This window comes from Alligator sinensis, unplaced genomic scaffold (genome assembly GCF_000455745.1).
Source record: "Alligator sinensis unplaced genomic scaffold, ASM45574v1 scaffold632_1, whole genome shotgun sequence".
Taxonomy (NCBI): Eukaryota; Metazoa; Chordata; order Crocodylia; family Alligatoridae; genus Alligator; species Alligator sinensis.
This window is the reverse complement of record NW_005842408.1, coordinates 1,189,480-1,209,537: the sequence shown is the minus strand read 5'-3', so window position 1 is coordinate 1,209,537 and position 20,058 is coordinate 1,189,480. Positions and strand designations below refer to the sequence as shown.

The 20,058-nt window shown below is 45.2% G+C and overlaps 1 protein-coding gene across 15 annotated transcripts in view; it reads right to left on the bottom strand.

Moving 5' to 3' along the window:
• DLG1 (discs large MAGUK scaffold protein 1) overlaps positions 1-20,058 on the bottom strand; it is a 272,859-nt gene that overhangs the window by 61,079 nt on the left and 191,722 nt on the right. For all 15 annotated transcript variants that reach the window (XM_014522896.2, XM_025211513.1, XM_006029987.3 and 12 more), the window contains 3 exons: positions 11,132-11,258; positions 6,493-6,649; positions 4,044-4,146 (listed from right to left, as the gene is read on the bottom strand). In XM_014522896.2, coding sequence (XP_014378382.1) covers positions 4,044-4,146; positions 6,493-6,649; positions 11,132-11,258 — 387 coding nt within the window. The remainder of the gene's footprint in view (positions 1-4,043; positions 4,147-6,492; positions 6,650-11,131; positions 11,259-20,058) is intronic.

Genomic DNA, 20,058 nt, shown 5'->3' with positions numbered 1-20,058 from the left:
CTCAGATGAAAACTCGAAGGCATTTTGGTTCAGTATTTATACATGCATCTAGTACAAGGCAGTCCTGATGCATGACCAGGGCTCTTAGGCACTGTAACATCAAAAATACTGGTTATTTATGGTTAATTTCTATACCCATGTTTCTCAGATAACTTGTACTAAATTAAGGGCTGAAGTAGGACTATAACCTTCAATTTACAAAATGTCCAGGTTAGACAAAGGGAAGATCCATATAAACACCTGGAAAGTTGTTACTTTCTAACATTTTGGGATTGCTTTAAAATTATCCAGGTTTTACTCTAATTACATCACTGTAATGCTCAGTGATTCTTTTATATGAGGACCTCGAATTAGCATGAGACCAGTATCTATTTCACGCACTCTGGAGACGTGTGTACAACACAAGTTGTACATAATAAGGACATACAATCATTAGCAAGGCTGAGTCAAAGAAGTTCAGAACAGGCCAGGAGGACAGCCTTCACGCTCTCCTGGCAGGGGTTTCCACACCACCCTTCATTTCAAAGTCAGAAGAAAACTGTTTACTATACTTTTTTTTTAAATAACAACTGTACGTACACCATTTAGTATTTATTTAAAATAAACTACATTAAAATAGCATAGAAAGAAGCTCAATAACATTAACTCATACTTAAACCTGATTATATTTTTGTCTGGCAGGAGTATATTTAACAGAACTTTCCTTCTATTCCTGGAATACTTTTAGGATCTGTTCTATAAACTGGTTTCTCTGGATCACTCACAATTAGGCAGAATCAGACATAATAAACAGGAGAATAATGGAAGCTTGGAAACTGGTACTTTAAAAAATGTTTTCAGCTACAGTGAATGTGGCAACATGTCAATCTTCCTGCCCACTCTTAGTGGTAGAAAAATTACAGCTGCATATCTCAAACTGAACACAGAAAAAGTACTTAATGTGTAAATACTTGAATCTCTTCGATTGCTGCTGCTTTCAGGGGAGTTTTACAAGGAGTACATGGCAAGCTACTGCAGATCCCTACACATGGAAGAACTTGAGAAATACACACATCAAATGGATATTATTTCAAGAGAAGAGGATTCAACTGTGTTATGTAACTACATACACAAAATGACGGTCAACACAAAACTAAGGCTCAACAGTATTCCAGATATAAATGCATACCCGGGGTAAACAGCAACCTAAGTGGGATACCACCAAATAAATCACCACTTCTGCTTCAGGAAGCATTTGCCAACAGTACAGTAGCCATAAAAATAATTACTTTTAAATGATTATAAAATATTTTAGTAGATATTCATCTTCCCACAAATTTTCAGAGTATTGATTAGTTATTTTATCTATGAAGTGAGAAAAAAAAATATTTAAATATTTTTTTACCATCAACAGTGCTAATTGAATTACTCCATAGATCTGACTAATGCACTGGACTATGAAAATATTTTGCACTTGGTAAGGAAAGAAACATTACCTTTTTATTTAATTAATCCAAGAGAAATTATGTCAAGAACTGCTGTGAAAAATGGTAGCTCACAGTTTTACAACAAAATACATCAAAATCTTCCTCTTAGCACCCTGATCCATCTTCTCAATCACACACTGATGCATCAAGCACCTGTGGATGTTTAATCAGATCACTTAGCCGTATTTCTTTTTTCAAGAAGGTTGCTCAGTAGAAGGACAAGACAACGGCAGTTTCCATGAACAGTTTAGCTGCTACACAAACACCTGACAACTACTCTGTATTTACTAATACCATGCTACCTTTGGTCATGCTTAGAGCCGAGATGTACTTAGCCTTATCCACAAAGCTGATGCACCAACTCAGTAAAGGAAGAGAAACAGGAAGATCCCCTCTAGTGAACAAAGGGGCCATGCACCAAGTCACTCAGAACTTCCAACCAACTGGCTTATTTTAAACAAGTTGGCTTTTGCAAGGAGGTAAATGATTGGGAAGATTCATTCAACATTTTCCAGAAGAATGGGTATTTTCCTGAAACTTAACTCGACTTTGCCAGGATAACCTGATTTGCACACGAGTAAATTACAAGGCAGTGAGTGATTGCTACCATGCCCTCTTTTGAAGATTCTGTTTCTCGTTTAATCTGATTCTTTTCATTCTGCACAGGTCTTCAAGCCCTTTGGCAGGTTGAGTGCATATTTTACCTTCATTTAGCTGTATACAACTAAACGGCAGCACAACATTCTTTGGCAATGCCACAACTCACTACTCAGTTCACCACTTATTCTTGTTTTGGAAGAAGCACAGACCTACTTCTGCATCTCGAGAGCTGAAACTCTAAATGGAACTTGCTAATTGAAATACCGCTATAAGAAAAAAACCAGGAATGTCTATTATGAAGAAGCAGCACTGTTTAATAGATCAATGTGATGTAATAGGTCATTTTTTCTCCTCGGGGAAGAACAGCAAATAAAGCAAATCACTTTTCTGACTCTCAGGATCTCCTAACCCATTCTTCCCCTACCCTGGCTATGGACACCCCATATTATGAAGCTTTTGTTGCTTTGCCTGAATAGGAGAATCTTCTACATTTGCACCCCTAATTAACTTAAAACAGGTAACCATGGACCTCACAAGCAGCTACAATACGGTGATAGAACAACATAAGAAGTACCATACTGGGTCAGACCCATGATCCATCTAGTCCAATATCCTGTTTCCCACAGTGGCAGAAGCAGATGCTGGAGGGAGAACAGGGAACTGGATAGATCAAGGGTCGGCAGAGTGCCAAAAACGCCCACAACCTTGACTTGTAAGATGCTGATGTGCCAGGGGCAGACGGCGGGGGAGCCATGAGGGGCCCAATCCTTGTTGTGGCAGTGCAGCCCCAGCCCCTTCCCCACTGTCCACCCCGAGGTGCACGTGCCAAGCAAAATGCCTTCGCATGCCACATTCTGGCATCCATGCTGGGGGTTGCAGACCCCTGGGATAGATCTAGTGTAATCTATCCCTTATTCCTTACCCTCCCTTGCATCCATTATTATAGGTTTAGAGGAACCAGAAGAAGAACACAAGAAAAGCAATTCTGCCCAGTCTTGTTTGGAAGGCCAGATGTAAAACACGTCCTTTTTATGCTGAAACAAATGAACACTAACTTTACGAAAATGTTTTTTCCCCTTACACCTGCTATTTAAGCGCAACATATATGATACTGGACTTTATCCATCCAAGTAGGAGAAGTTCATAACAAGCCAGCACTGTTAAGGAGAAAGGCAAGCAGAAGTACTAATGAAGAAGTATTTTTTTCTTGGGAAAAAAACAAACATGATAAAGTTACACTAGCTCACTAATGCCTCAGAAAAGTTGGTACTACAAGTTTGTTTTCTGATTGGATCATAGCCATCTGGTTTCTCAGCACCGTCTTTGCATGCAAGTCCAAGAAACTTATGTCAGAGAAAGCTGAACGAGGGTCACCCACAGCATTAACTCTGCATCTGGATGCTGCTGATGTGCCAAGTCATTAACAATTACCCTGACACCAAAGTGATTTATCAAGATACAGCAGAACACCAAACCACTGCGCTCCAATCAATGGTGCACTGTTTCCTTTTAAACCCTTTGAAAAGGGAAGGGGAGAGGCTGCTCCACAGCACACACCAAGTCTGCTTGCTCCTGCAAAACTCCTCACAGCGGCTAAGCGCAGGACAGCTGTTCCCACTCCTTTTTCTACGGAGGGCAAAATAAGGAAGGGATGTTCAACTTTGGTTTGACCACCTGACTCATGGGGTCTGGAGAGGACTGTGAAGTGGAGGCAATTCCAGTTAGCTCTAAGTTGCAGGTTTTATCTCAATGGTCAGGGTCATCATGAAACACTGTTATGAACATCACCACACAACAGGTAATCCTGATTGTCACTGGAACAACCATGAAATTACAGCCAGAATCTATGTTCACACCCACTGCTTGGATGTCTCCCCTCCTGAAACGAGTGAAAAACTGACACCCATGAAAAAGCAACCTTTACAACTTTCAGTTACACACGTGGAACATGAATCTAGAGAGGAACACTTCTCCTACCTTCTGGACGGTATTGTGCCACAATGGTTACGGCTTGGCCTGCATTCTTCAAGGCAGCTGCTGCTTGCTCATGGGTTGCAGCTTTGAGGTCTACACCATTAACCTACAAGCAAAATGGAGTAATTTCTTTACTGAAGTAAAGGTTCTTGTTTAGTGAAAATGCTCACAGAACATGGTGTACTCATGGAAGAAAATATATGATACAACCTAACCTTCGCGCTACAAAATATTCCATTACAAGGGATTTTCCAACTCTGATATAAATTGCACATTATATATTCTTGAATTTAATACTGAAATTAAGGCATACAGATCCATTCTCACACAGATATCTATCTATTTAGTGATGCAGGAGTAGTCCAAAACTTTAAAGATTTTTTTTAAATGAACTTACATGGATTGCACTTTGTTACATTTAACTGTCTTAGCATATGTAATGTTACCTGCTGTCAAAAACTTTTCCTAATATTTTCACAGAAAAACTGACAACATATAGCTTTGCACATCTACATTTTTCTTTCAACAAGTTTACAAGGTTTTAACTGCTGGGAAAAACCACGTAGAAATAAAATAAATAGCAGGTATTTATCCAGTGTAGACAACAACAATGTACAAGGACTACTGAAGTTCAATATTTTTTCTCACACAACCCGCCTCCAAATGTGACATGCACAATATTTTTGGAAGGCCCCAAGAAGGAAAACAGATCTTACTTTGGAGTACAGATAAGGACCTGAGGTCTGTGGCCCCAGGGGTTGGAGCCACATGCTGGGCTGGGAGCTCAGGAGTCAGGAGCCGCTCCCTGGGGCTGGGGACCATGTCCCTAGGCTGGAGGCTTGGGGGCCGTGTGTCAAGGCCTGGTCTGGCTGAAGCAGAACTGGGGGCTGTATGGCAGCACTGGGGCACACCTAATCTGGCCACGGCAGGGCTGGGCTGCATGGCAGGTTAACCCTGAGCGCAGACTCCAGAGCTGCATGGCAGGTCTGACTTGGCACGTGGCTCTGCAGCCAGAGCCCAGGGTCCAGCCACAGGCCAACCCCACATGCCAACGCCATTTACTGACTTTTTTATTTTATTTTGGGGAGATATAGGGGAGGGAAGGCTCCCATGGGAGCCACAGCAATTAATGCTGCCACTGCTCCCCTCACCCCAGCTGCCCAAACTCACAGGAAGCTTTTCCTCGCATACAATGTGCTCTCTTATTACCAACATTGGGTTTGGGGAAAAAATGAATGGGTTATATGAAGAAGATTTAGTGGTGCTGCGAGAGAAGCGATGCTATCTGTCTGGCTAACACTTCATTTCCTGTTATAGGCCTTGTGGACATACGCCAGTGCACTTACTGTAACGTGCCCTGTAATTATGTAAATGCATCTAGTGCCCGCTGAGATGGGGCTAATAAGTTACCCAATATATAAAATGTCATTAATATTTAAAATGCATTTTACTATTATGTGCTCTATTGGGTTTTGTGATGCAGAAGTGCAATTCAATTCCCCTCTGGCATTTAGATTTGCATTGTATTTTTGTTATTAGTCCTCACTATAATCCATTTAAATAATTTTTAATTTGCTTACTTTCAGTGTCCATAATATCTCAAGGATAAAATATAAATCCTGAAGTTGTGTTTGTATGTACAAACCAAGAACCTGTAGAAGATTATGCATCTAAAGAAAGCAAATAAAATAGGCCTATGAACTGGAAACGACATATGGAGAAAATGCAGACTCTAATCTATTCCACATAGTTCAAAAAAGCTACCTCGGAGCACCTCAGTTGCAGCCAACTACCCTGCAATCTGCTGCTAAGTCATCTTTCTTTCTTACATGGCTTCCATTACTGCAGTATTTTCAAGACCCACAGACAACACCTCTATGCACGTGCATTAAAAACTGCAGCTGTGCAGGTGATTTGCTGATAATCACATGGAGAACAGGTGCAGAAGCAAGGAACTATAGCCACCTAGTTTCATAGTAGCTCGGGTCAGGAGGGACCTGAACAGAGCATCTAGCCTGACCCCCTGCCGCAGGCAGGAATGAATGCTGGGTTCACAAGACCCCATATCCTAGGTCCCAGCCCAGAGTCCAAACCACTGCTTCATCCATCCTTTCTGAGTACCAGACAGAAACCTGCACGGTCTGTCCACTTACCCAGTTTTATGGGAGCCAAATAATAAACTCTCTCTCTATTTTAAAACAGCAAATATAAAATAAAACATACAACGTGAAGTATATGAACTGTAGTGTGCATGATATGCCCTCAGCACTGAGATTTGAGGCTCTGAATCCAAATCTGATTAACATGAAGCATGATACTTAGTCCTAAATCCTGCTGTCTCCAGTTCAGACTAACTACATTGTAACTAGATTTTAGTGCAATGAGTCATGTAAACAACAGAGCAGGTCAAAAGACGGAAAGGTAAAACATTCTTCAAAATCTTGACACTTACTGAAATGATACGGTCTCCTTTTCTGAGCTCCCCGCTCAGATCAGCAGGGCCTCCTGCTAGGATGAATGAAATAAAAATTCCTTCTCCATCTTCCCCTCCCACGATGTTGAAGCCAAGCCCTGTTGATCCTCGATGTAGGACAACTTTTCTAGGTTCCCTAAAAGGCAGAAGAGAGAGTCACTTACCATGAATTATAGCCGAAAAAGCAGATATACATACAGACAGATACACATACCGATCTATCTAGATAGATAGATATAAGCCCTGACAAAATCCATACAGCAGAGCACCTTGGCTAGATATACAAAATGCCCAGGTTGTATGGCAGGTACACCCTTACCTTAGTCTATACAGTGTACCTAGAACTGAAACATTTTCTCAGCTAATTATTATGATTTCATGTGCAGTTCAAGTTTCACATCATCCTGCACTTCTACTCTTACACAATTATTTTCACTTTTTCAATGATTAACAGCCACACACATGCAGCAGGGGCCACTGTGATAGATGCAGTGCACACAAGATTCCTGGTCTCAAGAGAGGTAGTAACTTAAGTATAAGGCAAGACTTGACAGCTATATCCCAACAGCACAAGGAAACTAAGAAAACACATGATAAGCAGAAAACAGTCTTCCTTATTGTCTCTTTTATATCCCCTATTCATCTTCACTTCTCTCACTGACTCAGCTGACTCCAGATCTTGCACTTCATCTTTTATTTCCTACCTGTCTGGTTTACACTGTCGGCTTGCTCTAACAAAAAAAACATTTCCTCATAACCTTTTGTGAAGCACCCGTCTTGAGGGTGATTATAAAGGAAGAACGCGGAGTACTGGAAGAGGACAGGTCTTCGTTCTTCCTCACTCTGTCATTACATCCTCCTGTGACCTAAGAGAAGTGTCTTCACAAGTCAGTCAATTCAGCTGCAGATTCCAGATCACGCCCATCTAAAGGGTGCTGTGGGGCTTTCCTGATTTCGTAGATTCGCAGACTGTCAGGGGCTGGATGGGACCTCGCAGACCATCAGGTCCAGCCCTCCCGCTCTAGGCGGGAAGACAACTGGTGACCCCAGTGCGGTGACTGTCCCGTCTCCTCTTGAAAACCTCCAGGGCAGGCGACTGCAGCACCTCTGCAGGGAGTTTATTCCACAGTTGGGACACCCTGACTGGGAAGGAGTTTTTCCTGGTATTAAGCCTGAAGCGGCCTTCCAGGAGTTTGTATCCATTGGTCCTGGTCTTCCCCAGGGCAGTCCTCCAGCTGCGGTCTCACCAGCGTGGAGTACAGTGGGAGTCATTTGTAAGACACTAAGCTCCTGAAATGCAGATTCTAGATGAGCTTTATTAGGTGTTAGCCAGCATCCATTTCTTACCTTAAGGGAAAAAAAACCCCTCCGGTGACAATATTCTTTTGTGTGTCAAATGATACTAATGAGAGGACAACAGAAATGCCTTTCTCCCATTTGATCTCACTTTGGGAGAGCCACTCCTCTGATCTTTAGAAAAAAGCAACTGTTTATGAGACTGTGTCTGGACCGGTACTGAGCTGTTGCAGTACTGAGGCCTCTGTGACAGTGCCTGGGCTAATGCAGACGAGGTTCTGCAGTTCTTCTAAGCGTGCTATGCCTGCATCCAGCCGTGCGCGTTCAGTGTGAACGGCAGGGGGGGGTTCAGACTCCGTCAGCGCTGTTAGCTTCCGGTGGGTACCGTGTCAGTTCAAAAGGTGTTAGGCTCTAAGGTGAGAATGTGGATATTTGCTCTGAAGGACTTGATCAGGAAGGCAAACAACATTCAAAGATACCTTGAGCCACTTTTGTATTGTATGAGCCATTACAAAAATTAAGAGCACAAAACTATTTTTCTCCCTACAACTAAATAAGTCAGACTAGGAAAAAGTAAAGCTTAGCCAATACTTTTTGCCAGATTAATTTCATTGCAGTGAAAATACTTTTGGCTGAGTTGTGAATACAATAAGGAGCAATTCAAGAACACTGCTTACACATTCTCAGAGGACCCCCCTCCCTTCCTTTCCAAAGGAATTCAGCTGCAGTTACTCCAAATTAACTTCACATGACAATACAAAAACAAACAGACTGCAGCAATTTTACAGTATTTTAGTGTGATTCGAAAGAGAAGGGGCAAAGAAGTGGATTATCAGAAAGTCATGCTATGAGGTAGAACCGTTAGACAGTGTCTCTGCTTTTACTGAAGGAAAAACTGACTGCACTGCTGTTACTAGATACAGAGGCAAGAGAATGGAGAATTTCACTAAAAGAGAACAGAGTCTCATATTTTAGGTGGAAAATGTCTGCACTGCATTGAAAAGATCACTAGAGTGCACTAAAGATCAGCCACTGATCATTCCACTCCTCTCAAGATGTCCATTTACATGAGAAGCCAAAAGCAGCTGAACTTTATAAGCAGAGGTTTGCTTTTCATTCTCGTGTTTCTCGCTCTCATTCCAGGGATGCCGAGTCTCGAAAGCAGGTGCTGCCCCTTACCGAGATCCTTCGCCAACTTGCTGCTGTGCTGCTCAGGCACCTGCCACTGCCAGAGCTCCCGTCCTTCCAGAGAACTCTTGTAATGGCTTGATACGGGGTATTAGTACGAAGGCAGGGAAATGCTAGTTCAGACTTGAAGAATGAAACAGCCAGTCAGTTTCTATAATGTGCTGCACAAGTAAAAATAAAACAAAAAACCTTTTCTCCTTTAAGAGAAAGGAGCCAAAGTGCAGTTAAAGGACCATGAAGAATTAGGAAAATAAATAATTTTGAAAACAGCCAAACTTAATTTTCTGTATGCATATTAGAGAAAATCCTTGCTGGTATGTTTTGCTGGTGCAGTATGTCTAGAATGTCATCAAGCATGGACAATTCCAGATGAAGAGGGACAGAAAGGAAAGCATGCTCTAGAGTCCTGAAGTCCTCACGAAGAACACCCTGCCAGCTATCCTTTACCAATTCAAATGTCTCCATGAACTGCAGCTGTGGCAGCTCGGCACTGGGGAAGGGGCCTTCTCCTGGGTAGGCCACTCAGGCCATTTAGGGCTCCACAGGTCAGAGCCAACACCTTCATCTCCACCCAGACACCAGTGGCCAGCCAGGGCAGTCCCTATAGCAGTGGTATCCGTGTACCCTCCATGAAAAGCTGTGCTCTGGGGGTGAGTGAGCTGCTGCCCCGGGATCAGTCTCAAAAAGGGCAATAGCTCCAAGCAAAGGGTAATTAGTCCCGACTGTGGAATAAACTCCCTGCAGAGGTGGTGCAGTCGCCTACCCTGGAGGTTTTCAAGAGGAGACTGGACAGGCAGCAGGCTGGGGTCACTTAACCCCAGTTGTCTTCCTGCCTAGAGCGGGGGGGCTGGACCCGATGATCTGCAAGGTCCCTCCAGGGTAGGCGACTCCACTACCTCTGCAGGGAGTTTATTCCACAGTCGGGACACTCTGACTGGGAAGGAGTTTTTCCTGGTATTAAGCCTAAAGCCGCCTTTCAGGAGTTTGTATCGATTGGTCCTGGTCTTCCCCAGGGGTGCCCTGGTGAACAGTTGCTCACTGAGCTCCTGATGCACTTCTCTGATATAGCGGTAAGCCGCTATCAAGTCCCCTCTCAGCCTTCTGTTCTGTAGGCTAAAGAGGCCCAGGTCCCTTGGCCTCTCTTCGTAAGGCTTGTCTTGCAAGTCCCTGATCATGCGGATGGCTCTTCTCTGGACCTGCTCAAGTTTTTCCACATCCTTGTTGAAGTGCGGCGCCCAGAACTGGATGCAGTTCTCCAGCTGGGGTCTCACCAGTGCAGAGTACAGCGGGAGGATTACTTCCTTAGTTTTGCATGAGATGCATCGGTTGATGCATGCCAGTGTGTTGTTTGCCCCGCTGACCACAGCATCGCACTGCCAGATTGTGTTCACGCAATGGTCGATCACTTCCCCTAGGTCCCTTTTGGCCGTGGTGCAAGTCAAGCTGTCACCTCCAAGCCTGTATGTATGTTGAGGGTTGTTTGCCCCCAGATGGAGCACCGCACACTTGAAAGTGTTAAACTTCATCTGGTTCCGGTCTGCCCAGCTCTCCAGCCTGTCCAGGTCCACCTGTATCTGCAACCTATCTTCTGGCGTGGCCACCCTGCCCCACAACTTGGTGTCGTCTGTGAATGTGGCCAGTGAGCTTTTCACTCCCCCATCCAAACCCTTGATAAAGATGTTGAAAGCACCAGTCCAAGCACCGCCCTCTGAGGGCCCCCCCTGGCCACAAAGCCATGCTGGCTGTCGTTCAGGATCTTACCTTCCGTGAGCGTACCGCGCATAGACGCTTTAATGAGCTTTTCCAGGATGTTCCCTGGGATGGAGTTAGGCTGACTGGCCTATTTTTGCCCGGATCCAACTATAGTTGCCCCAATTTGTGAGGAAAGGAACAGGCGTAGACACCAGGTGGGACAACTTCACCAGAAGTGGAGTAAAGAGTATACTGCAATCTCCTACCAAATCCCTGAGGAAGTATAACACCATTTGGACCATTTACACACAGGCTCTTAGATTTCCCGGCTACTGTTTCTGAACTGATCGATATATTGTTGTTATGCAGCATTACTGTGGGAAAGCTGATTCAAGTCTCTAACACAATGTAGAATTAAAGTATGGATTGAACAGCTCCTTACCTTGTAATCTCATCATCTCCAAGCATCCCCTTTGGAACTGGGGAATATCTCCCTGGGGATGCTGGTGGCAGTGACTGCCCCAGGTAGGCAGGAGGACTGATATGGTTATCCACTGGCTGAGAATAAGCTTAAAACAAAATGAAGAAAATATTCAGGGGATTAAGTCACTTGCAAATATCTGAATAAATATATCATAAGGGTAATTTGTTTTACAGGCAAGCACATTCATTCAAGTCTAACAGTGCACTTAAAATGTCACAGATGTGGAACATGACACCAAAGTGCGACACAAGTGAGTAACTCGCTTTCAATCTTAACACCAATTTCCCAAGTTCCCTACCCAGACAGTTAGCAAAGAATATACTGCTTTAAAGTTGTTTCATTATAAGTAAGACATTTTTCTCGTTATTAAGTAGCAGGCATTGTGATTGGAAGTGCTAATTAAGTAAGAGACAGGAATCAGCATTTTTGTTAAGTGGCCCTAAGTTTATTAAACCTGAGATCTCTTCTGACATACCTCCCCTGGCAGCAGAGGAAACGGGAGGTAAAATCAAGGCTCTTCCTGCCTGATGCCTTAAGTGCCTAGCTCCAGAGCATCCCAACACTTCATAAAAACATAAGAATTGCCTTTTACCAGGCAGATCATGAGTGGTGCGGGCGCTGAGGTGCAGGGTTGGCAGCCCAGAGAGGGCAAGTTCAAGGCCGCAGCAGAAGCGCTCACGGCACGGCCCTGTCCGAGTCCAACAAAAGTGCAAATTCTGCTAAATACCTCGTCACACAAAGACATGAAAAAGGAAAGGAACGCTGCCTTATGTCTATTAGTGCCTTTGGCTCCTGCCTAAGCTAGTGCTATATCTTACCAGGAAGGAGGCCTTGGCTGGGAAGACCCCCAGGGACCGCAGTTTCCCATCCCTGGTCTGATCCTGTTTCTGGGTAGAGTTTCCTGGGCAGCATCCACTGGCTCCAGCGGGCACTGTCCAGCAAGCTCTGCTCGGTGAGCCCCCTTGGTGCACTAATTATAAACCTCTCACCTCATTCCCATCCCCCTTGTTTTCAGTTGTCCCAAGCAATTAGTTGTTACCTTGCCAGTAGCCTCCCTGTTTGAAGGAGGCTAATAGTTTATTTGGTGGGCGCTGCTCCACAATTCTTCTCAGGCAACAAACAGGCCTGTGTCACACGGGCAGCGTGCATCTGCTGGAAGGGAGCGTGAACAGGGTTTGACCAGGGGGGTTTCACACATGAAGGGTGGGGTGGGTGAACTGGAGCCCCCCTCGCCTGGGGGGGAGGGGGTCCAATACACCTGCCCCACCCCCCGGGGGGACGGACTGAAACCCCCCAACTGACCGCTCCCTTCCCGCTCCCATTCTGAAGACCGCGAGAGGCTAGCAGGCAGAGCAGACAAAAGTTACAGAAAGCGCCACACTTTGAAATGTCTTCACCTGATACCTCATGCAACGAGGGGTGAGATTGTTATCCAGCTGGCTGTTTTTGAAGCTGTCTGCAGGTGTGCACTTGTGTTTGGTCACAGCTATGAACTGATTGCTGCAGCCAGATCAGGTGAAAATTGTCACTTCTGTCTGCATCCCTGGAGTTTACATTTTGGGAGTCGTTAAGGGTGTATACGGAAGTGTTCTGGGCACGTTTTACAGCTTTGTAATTTAAAGCACTTTTTATAGCACTATAAAGTTACAGCGCTCTTAAACATGACAGAAGTGCAGCATTGGGAGGCAGGAAGGAGGGGCTCAGAGCCTCCCTGCCCTTTCCAGGATAGGGAGCAGGGGCGGGGGGTGCCGCCACAGCCTCCTGGGGCTTCTCTACTGGTCTCAAATTCAACCAGCATATGAAAGTTATTTACAACCCTGCAGGTTGCCAACATGCTGCAAGATACAGTGCTTTGCATTTAATACCTCATTTAACAGGGATTAATTTAAAGCACCATACCCATTTTTAAAGTGCTGTATAGCCACGCACTCCCGTTAAGTCGTGGCAATAAAGTGTTTTGAAAGTGAATGGCAACTTCTGTACACACCCTGGCTGCATCCAGATGAGCGGCCGTGCAGCATGTCTGCAGCACCACATACCGTACATTCAAGTGTTCTGCGCGCTACACAGTAGCAGCATGGCAATACAATGCCATGGCAATACACAGTGGTCTGGGGTCCGTCACCAGGGATGTGCGATGATGGTTAAGTGGAAATATAGGGTTAGAGGGAGTGCAGAGCATTAAGGGAGAAGATGTTTCGAGAGGATTCAGCAGGTAGTGCTGCTCCCTGTGAGCAGATTCAATGTCTGGATGTAGGTATCTTTTTCTTCAGAGCAACTCACCTAAACCCAGATCTGTCTTGGCAGAAAGAAGCAATTCGGTTATACCAGTAAGTGGTCATTCGCCCTCTTGCGTGAATGCTCTGTCCTATCTACGAAGGGAGCGGGCACGGGCGAGTCATACTGGGAGGCACTGCCCGTACAGGACAAAGTGAAAGTCACTTTGAGATGCGGCACGCAAGGTTCTTTGGGTAAATGCGATATCTTTTATTAGACCAACTAAATAGTTGGAAAAACTGTTCTTTGCAGGCTTTCAGCCACAAACACCCTTCTTCAAGCATGTCACCTCGGTACTTCCTGGTTTTCAGAAACCTGTGTTTTGCTAAACTTGCAGTTGAAGATACCAGTGGGCAGCTGTATGTTAAAAGTTTTTGAGGGAGAATTTCCTGGGCTTTTCTCTGTAGGTGTCAGCTGTTGTCTGGGCAGCTGTAGCTACCACGCAGGTTTGGTTCCTGAGACGTGACTGCAGCGGTGAAATGGAAAGGATGCTCTGGCACTCGGACATGGCCGTCCGCACTAGGTGCACTCTGCTGTAATGGAGCATTGATAATGGTTGTACTTTTGAAATGTATAGAGGGGGGAGTTGCACAGTGGGCAGGGAGAAAAATGAGGCATGATTAAAGTCTTAAAACTCTGATAGTAACTTTAAGCACATGAAAGAAGATTGACATCTCATCCCACACCACAGCCACCCCAACAACATTTCCAGCTAGCCCTCATCCTCCCATACTGGTGCTGAGTTCAGACAAGTACTTCAGCTACGGACACGGGGGACAGTCAGAGCAGACGCTTCAAGGAAGGAGGACGTTAAGACAGTAAACAGTTCTTTACAGAAACGAAATGCTTTGGCACCTCTAACTAATCCTAACAACGTCCTTGTGAGGGGGTGAATAAGTAACAATCAGATTTCTAAACAGGGAAACAGATGTGGATTAAGCAGCTTGCTCAAACCCACACAGCTAGTGAAGGATACAACCAAGATTACAACTGCAAGCTTCTGGCATCACCTCTTCTGCTCCATCCACTAAGACCTCTCACATGCCATGTCAGCAAGTGCAGTATATGCTAGTTATTTAGTGTCAAGTGTAAAAAATAAATTCAGAAATATGCAAGCAGTTGTCAGTACTAGGCTCAAGAATCATTCACTTCCTATTGCAAGCTTGATTCTCAGCCCCAGACAAATCATCTCGTTTGGAGCTGTCTTACAGGTACTCTGTTCCCCAGTCTCTTAGCAACAGTCACAGAGAAGCAAGGCTGGAAGGGACCTCAAGAGATCATCGAAGCCATTATCAGTCATCGTATCATTAGATTGGTATTAAGAGTAGCTGCCGGTAGAAACGCCAAGCTCGCATAATCAACGTATGCAAACTCCTGTAACCTTTATTTCTGTGCAGTCTATTCAGCCTGACAGTGACTGCTGCTACAGATCAATAATCCACTCATTTGTGCATTATGGCAGATAAGGGGACAGCGAGCAGCTCTTTATGATTTAGAAACAGTAAATAAACTCCCTGTATTTGTGCACATGCACTCTGTACACAGAGACCACAAATACATACTATACTAAAAAGGGCAAAATAATTTGAGACTTCTTTGGCACTTCTATTTCTGTCAAATAAATTCTTATCAATTAGCCCCGCTGCCCTTTGCAGCTATCGCGTCGCTGAAATGCCAGCACCCCTGACAAGTTCTAACAATGCACGGGCTTGGCCCAAGTGCTCCGATGCCAGGAACAGATGCTGCATTTGTCTCTGGACAAGCTGCGCCTATGTTCGTCCTGGAACAGAAACGTCCTTTCTAACCAGGGTTCAGTGAGCAGCTGAATGCACTGCTGCTTTTCTGTCACTGATTCAGTGATGCAATCCTGGGATAACCATTCAGATGTGCTTGTAATGTCCCAGGATAAACTGCTAGTACTGAGCCTGCAAACCTTTTCAGAATTTAGCTCGGGATTCAGCCTTGGGCATCTGAACAACTGCACGTTATCCTGGGACAAATGCAATGTTTGTTTGTAGCCTGACATGCTAGATGCTGGTCTTTTCATGCTGACCCAGGCCAGTTACCTCCAGAATGCTGATGGCTGCATTTCTGCTAACTGTCTGTGTGTAGTGCTAATAAAAACATTATGCAATTAACCTTGTGGCAAGAGTCAATGATAAAACAGCACACGGTGTTTGGACACTGCACTGTTCTAAATTTCTATATGCCAAGCCAAACAGGAGATATAAATCACCCTGTCAGAAACTTACGACTGGAAAATATAAGAGATCTTGTATTAGCCCTCAGTCACATGAGGTAAATAATAATACTAAACAGTTAATAAGTGATATTCTTCTCTAACGATGTTTTCTGGGTCAGCTCGCAGTCTAAGCAGGAGTTCCCAACAGAAAAGATGCGAGCAAGGGAAATCAGAAAACATCAGGAACTGACAGTGTGCGGTGCCCACCTAATGAAGGCAGCACGCACACTGCACAGTGACGGCAAACTCCCTGAAGTCCGGACAGGGCGCCTATGCTTGAAAAAATGCTTTCATACTTCAGTAAAGGCAGGCAGACGTGTCTCACCCCAAAAGTAAAAATATTTCTCATGGAACAAGCCTTGATAGATGGGACCTTTTTTCCTGTTTGGTATGGGAATTAGCTAGCAGGGAACTAGCTGGCAGGAAAAGCTGGAGAGAGAGGCAGGACCTACACCCCTCCAAAGGAGCTAGGCACCCTGCTTAGGGCTGAAGGGAGGCACCGTGAACACTCCCCTGGTGTCCTGTGCCTAAGTAAGAGCAGGCTTCTCATGGAAAAGGAAAAAGAAAACGAGTCCACACCAGGCACAGGCACCCGCTGGGGAAGTACGAAACCCGTTTTCAAATCCTCGCTCCCCCAGATTTGGAGCTAGGACTTACCCTCCATGTTTCTCGTATCCCAGGAGAAACCACTAACCACCAGACTCTCTGGGTAGTTTGAGGAGCGTCTTAGTCTCAGCTGCTGAAACTGCTCACCCTCACATGAATAATAACAGGGATTAATGGTGCAGAGAGCTGAACCTGGCTCTATCACCGAGGCCTGTGCCTACACTCCAGGTCATGAATTTACACTCACTTTTTCTTCAGGCCAACGGATATTTAATTATCTACAGGGGGCTGGGTCAGTGGCTGCTGTGTAACCCCCCTGGGTGCCAGAGATGCACCAATACAGGCCCTCTGGCAGCCACAAGGATCAATGCCATCACTTGCAGGTCACCTAGCCCTCGAGAAGCCCCGCAACCTGGATCCAGCGGACAAGAAGCCCTATGATCCGGATCTGTCCCTGTGCGGCCAAGCAAGTCTGACATCCCAGCTCTGCAGCATGGGGCATGATTTGCTTCCCAGGATCACCTGGGAGCACCTAGGACTCCCTGTGGCTGGCGCTGCCCCCCTCCGCCCGTGGCACACTGGTGTTTCCTGAGGCTGTTTCCATCTCAGGTGCATGGTAGCTTTCATGCGCCGGAGGGCTGGGGTGAACCAGCCTGTGGACCCTCCTGGACGGACTGCATGTGTGGCTGCCTGTAACCTCAGGGGACTGAGGTGGTCCCTCCTGGCCCACATTTAAATGGAGAGCTGCTTACCTGCTTTTCTAGGTATTCTACAACGGGAGGTACAGAGGCTCATGTTTAGTACAGGCGACTTGGGGTATGAAACCACGTGGCCTTTCATGCTGTTACATGAATCCCTGCAGACCAGCATAATTAATGATGGGCAAAATCAAGCACACACAAGCGACAGTTAAGTGTCAGTGGGCTTCAAGCACAGCTGCACTACAAGGGGGTCAAAGCAGTCGCTGAGAAGCCACTGCAGCCCAGATCTCCCTGTTTTTCCTGTTTAGATCAAATCAGACACACATACAACAAATAAAGCTTTAAACTAGCAAGGCCAGATAATAACAGCAATGAAGATGTTGAAGCATGGCTGTCTGGGATACGTGCTTGGGCTTCTAGCCTGCCCTGAAGTCCATGAAGTGAGCTCTTTGCTGCTGTCATGAATCTAGGCAGATTAAGCTATTGGGGAATGACAAGTTGCAATCACACCTTCATTTTCTGTGGAAACATACCACGTTCAGCAGTGTTGACTGCTGAAATGCTGTTCCATCCTAGCAAGAGGGTGGAGAAAAGGGCAGACACTTGAGCAATGTGTTTTCTAAGAAAAGGTTTAATTTAAAGCAGTGCCTTGAGAACCCTTCTGGCGTGCCACAGGGTGTGCCACGCAACGTTAGCACTGTTAGGTGTGCAAACATGATTCACAGGATAAACCCAGCGATGTCAAGTAAGAATCCAGTGTTAAAAATATTCTGACCTGTTGTGGCCTTCCTGAGTTCTCTGTAACAGAAATTAGTATAAGTGTTTCGAATACTGAAGGAAAGTTATATGAGCTAATGTTTAAGAACAAATTTAGAATAAATATAAAAGTTCAAAGCAGAAATGAGTAGAAGACAGTGCGATGTGTGTTATACAGGGTCCTAGGGAAAAAAGGGGGTGAATTATTAGAGACCAAAAAAAAAAAAAAAAAAAGGCTGAACACTGACAAAAGGCACAGGGTAACATAGGGCCGCTACAGGATGGACTAGGGCAACTTGTAACAGATAGGATGGACAAAGCTGAGCTCTAAAATGATTTATTTGCATCTGTGTTCCCGGTCACGGATACAAACACACCTCCCAACGAGCCTTTAGTCTGGCTTGAGAGAGATACCAACCTACCAACAGTTAGCGCTGACCTGGTGAAGGGGCACTTGGAGGGGATGGACGTATTTAAGTTGGCAGGCCCTGACAATCTTCACCCAAGGGTACTAAAGGAATTGGCCGGTGTCAGAGTGAAACCACTGGAGCAACTTTTGAGCGCTCGTGGCACTCAGGACAGGTCCCAGACTCCTGGAAAAGGGCCAAAGTGGTCCCTATTTTCAAGAAGGAAAGGAAGGAGGGCCCGGGTAATTATAGGCTGGGTAACCTCACCTCTATTCTTGGCAAGACCTTAGAAAAAATCATAAAGGATCACATTTGCAGGGGAACACAATGCTAAGGGGCAACCAGCATGGGTTTATAGCAGGCAGATCCTGCCTGACCAACCTGGTTTCTTTCTATGGCCAGGTCACAAACTACTTAGATGCAGGAGTCGAGGTAAATGTTATTTACTTGGATTTTAACAAGGCTTTTGACACAGTGTCATACCCGATTCTTACAAATAAACTAAGCAGCTGTGACATGGATTTTTTCATAGTCCGGTGGGTGGAAAACTGGCTTAGGGGATGCACACAGAGTGGTGGTGGATGGGCTGGTTTCTACCTGGAGAGACGTGGGCAATGGTGTCCCCATGGGGTATAATAAACGCACTAGAAGGTAGGGAGCAAATCCAGGTGGATTTGGACAGACTGGGAAAGTGGGCGGATCAAAATAGGATGCAATTTAACAAAGATAAGTGCAAAGTGCTGCACGTGGGGGAAAGAATCTCCAACACACCGATAGAGCGGGAAGTACCGTTCTGAGGACCACGGCAGTGGAAAGGGATCTCGCAGTCATTGCCGACGCAAAAATAAACGTGAGTCGCTGATGTGACAAAGTAATAAGTAAGGTTAACTGCACTCTGCCTTGCATTAATAGGTGCATCACAAGCAGGTCTACGGAGGTGATACTTCCCCTCTATGCGGCATTGGTGAAGCCACAACTAGACTACTGCTTCCAGTTTTGGGCGCCGCACGTCAAGAGGAATGTGGATAACCTGGAAAGGGTTCAGAGGAGGGCTACTCGTATGGTTGATGGCCTGCAGGTAAGATCCTATGCAGACAGACTGAGGGACCTCAATCTCTTCAGGCTCTGCAAAAGAAGACTGAGAGGTGATCTTGTGGCTGTGTACAAACTCATCGGGGGGGCAGCAGGGAAAAGGGGATATGATGTTTACCAGCGCACCCCTCGGGGTTACTCAAAACAACGGCCATAAACCGAAGGAGAGTAGTTTTAGATTGGACATCAGGAAGAAATTCTTTACGGTGAGGGGTGCCAAAATATGGAATGGGCTTCCAAGGGAGGTGGTGCTGTCCCCTTCCTTGGCGGTGTTCAAAAGGAGATTAGACAAGCACCTGGCTGGGGTTACTTGACCCCAGCTCTCTTTCCTGCCCAGAGCAGGGGGTCGGACTCGATGATCCCTTCCAGCCCTAGAAATCTATGAATCTGTGAAAAACAAAGCAACTGTCAGAGTCTGAAAGGGAGAGAGAAGAGCACAAGACTCCTGTGAACACTGACCTGGGTTAAAGGAGCACCGCTGAAGGAAGATAAGGATCTGTCTTTGTAGATGTTAGAGGACTAGGTCCATCTTTAAATGTTAAATCTGTTATTTGATAAGCTGGATTCATTAATAAATGATGTTAAAATAATTGCTCTATTCTTTTTCTGTAGTCAAAAAACAAGTGAAAACTAAGCTGGCATTTTCTGAGGGGGGCATGAGTCTAAGAAGGGCCAGCATAAATCTAAGAAGGTTGCAGTGTCAACACAACATTTAAAACTATGTCCTATTTAACTGGTGGGGTTTTTTTGTTTGGTTTTTTTTTTTTTTTTTTTTTTTTTATCTTTTTTTATTCATTTTGCTAA